General features: G+C 56.6%; 1 protein-coding gene across 2 annotated transcripts; it reads right to left on the reverse strand.

Annotated features, from left to right (window-relative positions):
- Positions 1-1,253: 1,253 nt before the first annotated feature.
- DLK2 (delta like non-canonical Notch ligand 2) lies at positions 1,254-10,777 on the reverse strand. 2 transcript variants are annotated; one of them, XM_040059721.2, is made up of 6 exons: positions 10,718-10,777; positions 8,085-8,186; positions 6,506-6,569; positions 3,995-4,125; positions 3,259-3,403; positions 1,254-2,670 (listed from the first exon to the last, which is right to left on the reverse strand). In XM_040059721.2, the coding sequence occupies exons 2-6, from the start codon at positions 8,155-8,157 to the stop codon at positions 1,893-1,895; spliced, it is 1,191 nt and encodes a 396-aa protein (XP_039915655.1). In that variant the 5' UTR covers positions 8,158-8,186; positions 10,718-10,777; the 3' UTR covers positions 1,254-1,892. The 2 variants fall into 2 exon arrangements, with proteins under 2 accessions (XP_039915655.1, XP_039915654.1); XM_040059720.1 differs by lacking the exon at positions 10,718-10,777 and adding an exon at positions 10,334-10,368.
- Between the last annotated feature and the right edge of the window lie 650 nt (positions 10,778-11,427).

Genomic DNA, 11,427 nt, shown 5'->3' on the forward strand with positions numbered 1-11,427 from the left:
AGACCACTCCTTCAAGGGAAATTATCCCTCTTGCTCTGCTCCTAGCTGCACAAACCCACAGCTGCTTTCAGTTTTAGGATCTTGCTTTTGCCATAGGCACCTGGGATTCCTTCTTCCCAACACTCTTAAGGCAATGCCTAGCCCACACCTTTGCTATGCTGTCCAGAGGTAGGTGCCATTCCTTTCCCTGAGGCTCTAGGAGCCGTCGCCATCCCTACAGATGGAGAATAAGGTGGGACAACTCCTGTGCCACAGTCTCAGTTTGCATTCTTGAGGGAAGTGATGGAGATACTCAGCAAGTTGCTGAGCAAACTGATCCAAGTAGGATCTGCTGAGAGCAGGAGGTTGATGTTCAGAGGTCCCTTGCAACCTAAATTGTTTTATGATTCTCTGATACACTGTTTCTGGGCTTGTACTTGTTTTATTTGATAAAGGTACATCATCCATCCGTGTATTAAAAAAATAATCTTTCTGTTGAAGCTCCAGTCCCCTCTCCCAGGTCTCACTCCTGCCTGAGCAGTCACTTCTTGGCTCACTTCATACCACCTTGAACCCAGCTTTGCAACCCTACAAGCCAGTAGTAGGGCTTGGGTTGTGGGGAGTTTTGCCCCACTGCTTAGCCGTCCATGCCCATGGGGAGGCACAGAAATCCCTGCTCCTGGGGGAGAGCCACTGATGGCTGCACACCAGACCAGCACACGCAGGAACAGGCCTTGTACAAAGGCTAAGTGACCGGACCATCTACTGCCTCTTAGCCATGCTTTAGCAATGGTGGAGAAGGCAGTTTTATGTCTGCTTCCTGTGTTCATCCCAGGCTCAGTAGCCTGTTCTTAAATCCACTGTGGGGAGTTTAGCCTTTGTTGTATTGAGAAACGCTGCAGTGACTGATTTGAGGTTATGGCCAGCTGCCTGCCTCAGAGCGAATGGGAGAGGAAAGAAGGACCTGGATCTGCTCCTGAATCAGCCACAGCATAGCCTTGTCCATCTCCAGCTTCACCTGTGAGGACATATGAGAAGGACCAGCTCAGGCCCAGAGGACCCCAGAGGAGGGCAAATAGTGAGGCAGAAGTGCGCACTGCAGAGGCAAAGGATCTTGGTCATTTGTGGCCAGACCGGACAGGACGGCTTGGTAAGCGGGTCAAGGAGACCCGTGGATTATCAAGAGGAAAGTACGGAAGGTGTTTGTAACCCCAAGTCTGACAGCAAGAGGAGGATGCACCAGCCAGGGCAGAAGAAGGGCACGAGACCTGCAATGATTTTTGAAGTCTCTTTGAACTGGCTCACAGAACCACAAGGTTAGGGAGCAAGGGTGTTTGCTCACTCCCTAGGGACATGGCATCTGGAATGACAGCCTGCAGAAACAGCCAGGAACTACCCCATACAGTACTGTGGCAGGGAGACCCACGCAGCCACAAATGTCCCAAAGACCCTGGAAGAAGCATCCCAACACCAGCAGAAATGAGGATGAAGCCCCTTCCCATAGTCACAGAGAGGAGTTACAAAGGGTCTGGCAATATTTGGGCTTGCAAGGGGGCTGTGCCCTCCTCAGCACTACGTGTCCTGTTTCTGAGTGCTCGTGTCAGATGATACCAGCGCTTGTGCGGCACAGGCTGCTGCAGGCAGCACGCCATTGCTCCCCTGCAGGGCTGGCCCAACACAGCCCTGTCTTCAAATGCTCGTGGGTGCCAGCTGAGCCAGCCAGACAGGAGACAGCTCAGACCCAGGCAGGGCCATCACACCAGTGCTCAATTCCCAGGGTTTTGTTGACGTGTTTGCTGCCCTGGGAGCCCTTCCCCGCTGCCCAGTCGGTGCCGGTGTGGCTCCGCAGGGTGCAGTTCGAGGGGTTTGCCAGCATGATGACCTGCCAGGGCCTGGTTCAGCGTCCTCGCAGCTCACAGCTCTGTGGTCTTCCTTGGCTCAATCAAGATGGTGTTGAGCATGCCCACCTGACACTCCTGGTCTTGGAGCTTTCTTGCAGCCTGAGAAGGGCTTTGGCACCAGTTCGACCTTTGACGGCCTCTCTGCCAGTTCCTCAGCAAGAGCAGGACAGTGATGAGGACCAGCACTGCTGTCAGCACCCCGAATACCAGCACTGTCACCAGCTGGGCTTCACTCAGCCCTGAGTCCCTTTGGGTCACCACCTCCTTCACAGAGATTTTCAATAACCCTCCCCCCGGCTCTTTCTCGCTGTGGTTGGCCACACGCCGCCCGGTGACCACAGTCCTGATGGGCTCCGGCTGCGTCACCCCTGGCGTCTCACTGGTGGTGCTTTTCACACCTCCAGCGTTCTCATGGTTTTCAGGGTGGTAGGGAGGAGACCAGGTGGGCTCGGGGACGGAGATCTCACAGGTTTTGCCAGTGAAACGCTCAGGACACAAGCAGTCATAGTCATTGATGCGGTCATAGCACTTTGCCCCATTTTTGCACGGCTGGCTGGCGCAGTCATTGATGTTGATGGTGCAGAAACGCCCTTCAAAGCCCACCTGGCACTGGCAGGAGAAGCGGTTGACGCCGTCGTGGCAGGTGGCCCCGTTGGCACAGGGGCGCATCAGGCAGTCATCCACATCGTGCTCACAGAGAGCCCCCACAAAGCCAGCGAGACACCGGCAGGTGAAGTTACTGGCAAAGCCATTTTCGTCTTGACATTGCCCACCATTCTTGCATGGGGACCTGCGTGGAGAGAGCAAGAACAGGTCATGGCCCTGGAGACCAAGCAGCTTCCCCCGCCTCAGGGAGGTAAACACGCAGAGCTGCTTGCACGGTCGGAGTGTCCAGCTCTCTCCGTGGAGGCAGCTATCTCTAGGAGAACACTGCGCTGGAGTTTCTGTCTCATTGAGTGAGAGGCCTTGGGACCTCCCCAAAGGCTGTGGCCGTGCACAGGCCCACCACACACCAGGGAAGGTCTTCAGTGAAATGATCTGAAGAGGAAACATGCCCTCCTGATGCCCCCCCAAAGGCATGGTGGATGTCAGCTCATCACGCCTACAGTAGTTTGGCTGCCTGGGATATAGGGTGTCCCAGGCAGGATGAACAGATTCCTGTCCTCCTACAGCAGGGACAGAAATCTGTTCAGATTGCAACAAAGCCCTTGCCCTGGTGGGACCGTGCACTGCTCACTGCTGAACCAAAGCCAAAGGTGATTTTGGCTGAACTCCATTAGTGTATGGAAATTCACAGATAACGAGCCAAGCTGGGCCTCCATTTGGCAGTGTGCGACCCGAAGTTAACGCTGTCTGTGATCTCACAGCAGTGTCTCACCCTGCCTTCTCACATGGCCCTGTCTTCATCTCACAGTCCTTCCCGTGGAAACCTTCTGGACACAAGCAGGAATACTCCCCATCTCGATCGTAGATGCACTGTGCCCCGTTCTGGCAAGGGGAGTGGTGTTCGCAGATGTGTATGTCTGAGGGGAAAAAGCCGTCGTGAATCAGGGAGAAAAGAGGGTTGATGTGGCCAACTCAGTGCAAACACAAACCCACCAAACCCCCTGGGAATGGAGAATTGGCAGAAGCTTCTCTCTTCTCCCCTCCATTAAGCACCTGCAGCAACAGAAGTGCAGTGCCTGCGTGGCTGTGAAGATGCGGTGCACGCCAGCTGTCTGACCCGTGGAGACCCCCTGGTACAGAGGAGTCTCTGGGGCTGGAGAGGGGGAGCCCCCCAGCCACCTGATGAAGGCAGGAAGCCTTGGGGAAAGCAGGGGATGCTGCTTGGAGTCCTGACACAGCATGGGAAATGCAATGAGTTCATCTGCTCCGTTTCCTGAGGCTGGCCAGTGTCACACCAGCTCTCGCCATGCAGCCAGGGAGTAAGTGTCAGCAGTCTGACCTCTTTTGCAGGAAGGGAATGGTCCCAGCTGTGGCAACATCTCATCTCCCAGGCAGCCAAAATGGCATCACCCAGGTGGCTTCTGGCTATGCTGGCTGACATGTCCATGAGGGTGTGCTGGGCTTCTGCCCTCAGCACCAGGGGCGGGGATGTCAAGCCCACGACTCACCTTTGTCACAGAACTTGCCAGCCCAGCCGGTGTGACAGATGCACTGCCAAGGCTGGTGGCACGTCCCGTGAAGGCACCCCGGCATACGCACGCACTCCTCGCAGTACTCCCCCTCCCAGCCTGGATCGCACCTGCAGGAGGACGGGGCACAGCAGCATAATCAAACCCAAGCAGGAGCTGCAGAAGAGCTGGCTGTGTGCTGTGCAGGGCTCCCACAGACACAGCGGTGCTCAGAAACCCTCCCAAAGGCCCCGTGGACCTCCTAGCTCTCTCCTCCAGAAGCAGGTACTGGCATCTCATCTGCCTGAGGAAGCGAGCAGACGGAGCAGGAGCAGACACCCTCAGCAGCCAGGGAGGGTGAGTGGCCAGCAGCAGAGCTCAGCAGCTTCACTCTCACTGCCCATGGCCCGCTGCTGTCCTCCAACCATCCTCTCTGTACACACCACTGCATTAGCTCAGCAATTCCCGTGCCTCCCACAGCAGGCAGCCACTCTGACAGGCAGAGAAGAGCCCATCCCTAACCCTGAGCTTCCTGAGGGAAAGGGACAAGAGGCTGCTGAGGTCTGCGTCTTTCACTGCTCTTCTCTGCATCATAATGTCTGTCATTTTTTGTCTGGACTGTAATCCAGCCGTGAAACCTTGCTTGCTATGGCTGGTGCACAGGACAGACTTATCAGCCAGCTCACAAGGGCAGTACAACAGGAAAACCTGAGGCACACGACGAGCCTTCTGGCCCCAGAAGAGCAGGGCAGGGGCAATGACTAAGTAAAGCCAAGCTGCATTGCTCCAGCGGCAGGCATCCCTCAGACCTGCCAGCTCCAAGGCAGAAAGCAAGCGATAACAAGGTGAGAGCTGAGAGGATGTGACACCAAGCCACAACAAAAGCTATACTCAAACCAGCACGAAATGAAACCTAACAAACATAACATAGTTTCTAGAGTAAAGAAGGGGGTTCATTTTCATGGCTGGCGCTCAATTCAGCACAGTGGTGACTGCAGTTTTTTTGGGCTGGCCCACGGCTGCACTTTCAAACCTGAACTGGCTGTTGCCACTGTATGTTGTTGCAAAGAGATGAGGAGTGGGGAAATTTGTTAAATATATATGTTAATTAGAGGCTCTTAGATGGGACTGGAGGTGATACCATGTGCCTGGTATAGTCTGGGGAAACACATTCATATTTGGACAGCCCTGAGTAGAGGGACGTGGACACTGCTACCCCCCCCAGTACCTGCAAGGAGCAGGTACCATCAACCCTTCCACTTCTCCAAAAAGGGAGCTGGCCAACATAAAAATTGCCAGGGAGGGGGCCAGGTAAGCAGCTAAGTCTCCTTGAGTTTGAGGTGATTTTGAGGCACTGCCAAGCCACAAGGCAAATGCTCTGGAGGCCTGAAATCAGCAGCAGCGACTCAAAGTGTGGAAAGATCTGCTGCTGGGACACCTGCCACAGGGTGATGTGTGGCCTTTCTCGCTGAGGCTGTGCAGCACCTGCTCCCCCAGCCGGCCACAGCTGCTGAAAGGGCTCAGGGAGGAGCTCTATGCAGCTGCAAACGGGGGCCCGGCCAAACCAGAGCTGGACACTCGTGATGTGGCAGTCAGCAAGAACAAGTGGCCCTGGTGTGGTGTGACACCGGGGGCTGTCCTGTGAAAGGGGACTGACCATGCTCTGGCAAGGAGAACAGGGTGGCATTGGCCAGGCTGTCCCCTTGCAGCCACAGGTGTCCCAGCCAGCCCAAAGCCAGCCTTTTCCTCCCAGTGCTGCCTTATAGAATGGGGGCTTCAGATGTTCCTACAGTGGGACCATAGGCAGTGGGTCTGTGGCAGCCCAGAGCAGTTCTATGGACGCTTCCCAGGCTGAAGTGCAGGGCGGGCTCTGAGCTTTGACTCAGCAGGATCTGGACATCATCTGGAGCTGGGGTGCCAAGTACTACATCTGCACTCTTGCTGCTGTAGCTCAAAGCTTGCTGGTAACCCTTTATGAAAACATCCAGAGATCCCCACCACACCTCAGGCTTCTGAGAGGGCACCCCTGAAGCCCTCAGTGATATGCATGGCTGGAAGCTCATCTCTTTTCCCTGCCCCAGGAAGAGCACCTCCACCACAGTCAGTGAGGAGGCCAAGCAAGCTGGCCAACCCTCATGCCTGCCCTGCTGCCTGATTACTTTCCCCCATCTTATCTGAGCCTACAGGCTGCTTCCCATCACCCAGGCACGGCCAGGCTGTCCTAGGCTTCCCTCTAGACAAAAAGGGCTCAGCAGAATAATGGTCCTGGTCAGTGTGTGAAGAGCAAGAGCAAGAGCAAAGGTAGAGGGGACCAGCAAGAGGCTGAAGCATCAAAATCTCTCACTCCAGAGGGTGTCTGGTGAGAAGAGAGCAGAGTCATCAATTCCAGGTGTGGGTGAGTGGAGGAAGAGGTGCTTCAGCTCTGAGCAGGGGTGTAGGCACCAGAGGCAGCATCAAGGGTGGGAGAGCAGTTACAGTCAGGAGCAGCAGAGAGCCAAAGACAAGCCATACCTGCACTTCCCATCCTGGTCACAGCAGCCGTGGGCGAGATTGCAGCGCTCACTGCAGTCATCCCCTGCAAGACAAGAGACATGTGGACTTAGATTAAGCAGAGACTATAGATGATTCCAGATCTGCCTGTGGCCCTAGGTGTTTCCTTAAGTGCTCAGCCTACCTGTCCCCAGAACTGTAATGTGGGGAATCTTCTCACTCGCTAGATGCCACACAGGAAATGAAGATTTCATAGTAATCTAATGAGCAGAAACACTGTCTTTATTGAGAAATGGGGCTCTGCTTCAAAGCTACCCAGTCTCTGGTCATCTTCCCCAACTTTTCTCTGCTGCCTCCCCTATATTTTGGGCCCTTCTGGGCAAGAGCTGGGGTTGCCCGTGCATTAACCTGTGTAATAGGGACTGACCCACCTGGGACCTGGGTCCCACAGCCTTGCAGCAAGTATGGTGGGAAGTACTGCAAGGGACACAAAGGGACCAAGGATAGAAATGGAAATGGCTCCTCTTTGCCTCCCAGGACAGCCATTGGCACAGAGCAGTCTGACACGGGCTCCTGGCCTCTTCCAGGACCCGGTTGCCAGCACTCCCCTTCCAGCACGGGGAAGCAGGACTTGGCATCACATGGGGACAGGTATCGAGTTCTGTTTATTTATTTAAAAGCCACAGAAGCTGTAACTGAGCCATGGCCTCACTGTGCCACTTTTCATCCTCTCCTTTGTGCCAGGTGTTCCCTTTCATCTCCACCTTCCCCTCTTCCTCATCACTTGCTTGCATCTTAGATCCACAGGGGAGCTGGTTCACTCTGGCTCCACAAGCAGTAGAACTAGAGTAAATGTCAGGAAGCAGGGGGTTTCTCCAGAAGTCTTGTGCAATCCCAGGCCAGGCCGAGGAGGTGAATGTCCTTACCTGAGCCCCTCCATCCTGGACCAAAACAGATTAAAGTCCCCACATCTAGAGATACGCTCAGGCTTTCCCAAGCAGCATTTTGTGCTGCCTGGGAAAGCGAGCAGGGGAAGAAATCCCCTGTGCATGCAATTTTGCTGCAGTGAGGCAGCAGGTCCCACTGCACAGGGTAAGAGCCTCCTAAAACAAATCACTATGGAACAACCTGGCACTACTCAGCCCCAAGCCTGGGTATCACCACCCTTCCTATTTGTAACCATCTCTCCTGGCACATGGCTTTTGGGAATTCATTGCTTATCTGGAGCAGGGATAGAGCAAACTAATCTTCGGGAAAGGATTTTGTCTCACTGGATCCAGGGTTAGCTGTTCACTTATGGGACCTTCTTCCCCCTGAACAAGCTCATTGTTTTGGGAACCCATTCACCCTGACTGAGAGAGACAGAGCAGCAGGAACGTCTCTGCCAGTCTGCTCAGGGTCTGCCACCCCTGTGGGCAAGAGTTTCTAAGGCACCTCTAGAGCCACACCCCAGGTGATTAATGATTGGGCAGCATTTTCTACTTTTCCAGGTCAGACCATCTCTATTTTGCATGGAAAACTGAGGAGACTTCAGCAATGCCAAGGACAAGTTTGGAAAGACGAATACGAAAGAGAAGGACCCATGTCTACAGAGACTCACCTTGCACAAGCTGGTGATGGGCCAAGAGGATCCAAATCAAGGACATGAGCTGGAGACAGAAGCTCCTGAGCATGGTCAGTGTGGCCCCACCGAGATGAACACCTGCAGAGAGAAAAAGAGAAAACTCAGCAAAATCCCTTGGCTGACACCACAGCTTCATTTCACTCATGCCTTCCTCTCTACTGCCTGGGTGTTTTGAGTTGAAACATCCAGTTTTATATAGACTTGTCATCACATTCCCCTCTGTCCATCCAGACTCCTTCCTGTAAGTCAGTGTTGGGGCACTAAGAATTAAAAAGCTTTCAAAAATGTGTGTACAGGAGAAACCCAGTGTGCACAGTCAATCCTGAGTGTGTAACAGCTCAGGCTGTTACACCACATCTTGGAGCACCCGCCCCTGGTAGCTGCTGTCAAGAGATCAGAAACCTCCAGAAATACCAGTGCAGCTGTGGGGACCTTCATCTTCCCTCCCTAGGTCTGGGAGGCCTCAGCTTCGTGTCAAATAAGGCCCTCCTGTGCACATTTGAATGAATAGATGGGCTAAGTGTTCTTCACAGTGCCCAGGCTGCTTTTCAAACCCTGCAGGGGAGCAGGGACTCCAGTAGATCTAGCAGAGGAGCCGGCAGTAAGCGGCAGCCCTCTTTCACTGTCCAAGCAAGAGAGTGCAGCAACAGGCACCAGAGCTGGGCTGCAGCCCCAGGCAGGAAACGTGAATGCACACCTCTCACTAGGTGCGGTCCTTTTCCTCAGCTGTCCTGCAGAGAGCCCCGTCAGCCCAAGGTTCCTGCACCCATCTATTTTCCGACCGCCTCCCGCCCTCCTGGAGTAGCATTAAATACTTTCCAAAAATGCTCCATTCCCTCCCAGCCTTCTGGGGTTGTTAAGGGCAGGAAATTCGAGGGTGATATCATAAATATATTACTGTAATGAAGTGGGAGGGGTTAAACAGCTCTGTTAGGAGAATGGTGAAGGTGTGGAGCAGACTCTATCCAGCTGCGTGGGTGTGATGAACAGGGGCCATTCCACTTTCAGCTTGACTCTTTAGCTCTGGAAGGTTATGTTTGGTCTGTAGTTGTGTAAGAGACTTCTAAGATGGGGACATAAGTCCTCCCACCCACCTACACTTACACATGCATTGCAGGAAGAGGTTTTGGGGTCCCTGCTAAGAGCTTCACCTGCCTGGACCGGACAAAATAGCCCATAAAAACACTGCTTGAAGCATCTCTCCAGAAAACAAACCATCACCAACGAAGGGTGCAGCATTTTCAGAGAAGCTACAGGATGTTACTGTCACTGCCCCAACCAAATCCCGCCATGGATTGCTGCATCCGCCCTCCCCACAGTCCCTTTGACACCGTGCTTGCAGGACCCTCCTTTGCCTCCTGCCCCTAAACACTGGGCAGTGGCAAACAGCTGCCGCATTTCAGGGGAGGGTGAAGCAATTGCTATGAAACTTGTAAAATAATTTAAGGCTGGAGGGCGAGTATCATATTCCTTCAGGGCTGCGAGAAGCACAAGCTCCGATCACATGCCATTGCAAAGGCTGTTTTTCCCCCACAGCTCCCCACTCGAGGCGCAGCCTCTCAGACCTCCTGACATAGCCACCCCACGGGCGCTGCTCCCAGGAGAACCCCCGGGGTCGCCCCGGACCCCGGCATCCTGGGCGGCAGCTGCTGCCCGGGTGAGGTATGAGCAGCTCCCACCTGGACAGGCCTGGCTTCGGGTCACAAGGACACGGCGAGGGAGCTCCCTCCATCCCGCTCGTCCTCCTCTGCCTGGCCGGGCTGGGGGCGACCAGACCTCCAGGCGCTGCGAGGACGCCCCCCGAGTCCATTAATCTCCCTCTCGAAGGTGTTCGGGACCTCTGTGCGCTTGGGGGCATCCCCAGCACGTGGGGTATCAGGCACTGCCCCTAGTCCGAAGGCTATCGGGACCCCTCCGGACTGCGGTCCGGGAGCAGGGGTGGGAACCCGGGGGATGCCGCGCCGCTGCGGCTCGCCGCGCCTGTCCCCCCGCCCCCTCCTCCCGGGGCTTCGGGACCACCCCGAGCCCCCGTGTCCCCCGGAGCGGCACGGCCACGGGGGGGCTCGCCTTCCCCCCCCCCCCGCCCACCCCACCCCACCCCAGGGCCGTTCCCGGAGGGGGCCCCGCGCGGAGCCCCGCCGGTGCCCCCGCGGCCGGGAAAAGGGGGACCGGCGGGGCCGGGGGGCTGCGGGTCCCCGCCGCGCCGCGCCCCGGCCCCTGCTCACCTCGGCGACGCGGCGGCTGGCGGGGCTATCGCGGGGCGCGGCGGGGGGCGGCCATGCCCGGTGCGGCGGCGGCGGGGGCCGGCGAGGCGCGGGGCTGCGGAGGGAGCTGCCGCCGCGTGTGCCGCGCCGCTCCGCCCGCCGCCGCCGCCGCCGCGCGGCCCCGGCCGCCTGCCAGCGGCTGCGTGTGCCTGCACATCCCCGCTCCCTCCCCGGGACATCCCGCCTCCCGCCGCCCCAAACCGCAGGCAGCCCCCGACCCGGCCCGCCCCGCCCGCTCGCCCCTGCCCCGCTCCCGCCGCCGGGGGCCGGGGGGGGGGGGGAGACCCCGGCACGGCCCCGCCCGCCCCCCGCCGCCCCGGGGGAGCCGCGGCTGCGAGGGCTCACCGGCCCCCGGCAGCGATCGCAGAGCGCGGAGAGGCGTCCCGGGCTGGCGATCCCCCGCAGGGGCGCGGCCTTGCTGGGGATACCCCCGCCCGGGGCTCGGCGGGGCTGCTGCGCTCGCCGCCCTCGCTTGGGCAGGGGCGCTGAGAGCCACAGCCTGGGCCCCCTCTCAGAAATGATCCGAGCCTTCGCTTTGCTCAGATTATCTGGAATAACCACAATACGCAAAAACACCTCCCGCGGCCCCTCCCTGACGTCCCCGGGGTCCACTAAAACACCTCTACTGGCAAACCGTAGGGTTGAGAAGCCCCAGCCTTAAAATAAAGGTTCGATTTGTAGTAGTCACCCCACAAAAAAGAAGCCATCCAGAGAAGCTGTGGTAGCCAGCATTTCTCTCGCTGCCGCTCACGAGATGTGGACATGAGCACTTCAGTGGACAACAAGGAGCAATAAGGCAACTGTGGGAGAGGGTCTGAGCCGTCACATCTTCAGAAGAAACAGCTGCCCGCTCTCCTACTCACCTTGCAGGGCCTTTCTGCTACTTGACAAGATTCATCATCTTCAAATGTACTAGCAGTCCTTTATTAGATTACAAGTTCGCATCAGTCGGCTCTTTTCTACCCCTGTATCCCACAAGGTTTGCTGTTTTTCACCAGGAAGGAAGAAGAAGCACATCCTACAGGCACTTAATGGATGCTTTCATGCATGGTTTT

This window comes from Hirundo rustica, chromosome 3 (assembly GCF_015227805.2).
Source record: "Hirundo rustica isolate bHirRus1 chromosome 3, bHirRus1.pri.v3, whole genome shotgun sequence".
NCBI lineage: Eukaryota > Metazoa > Chordata > Aves > Passeriformes > Hirundinidae > Hirundo > Hirundo rustica.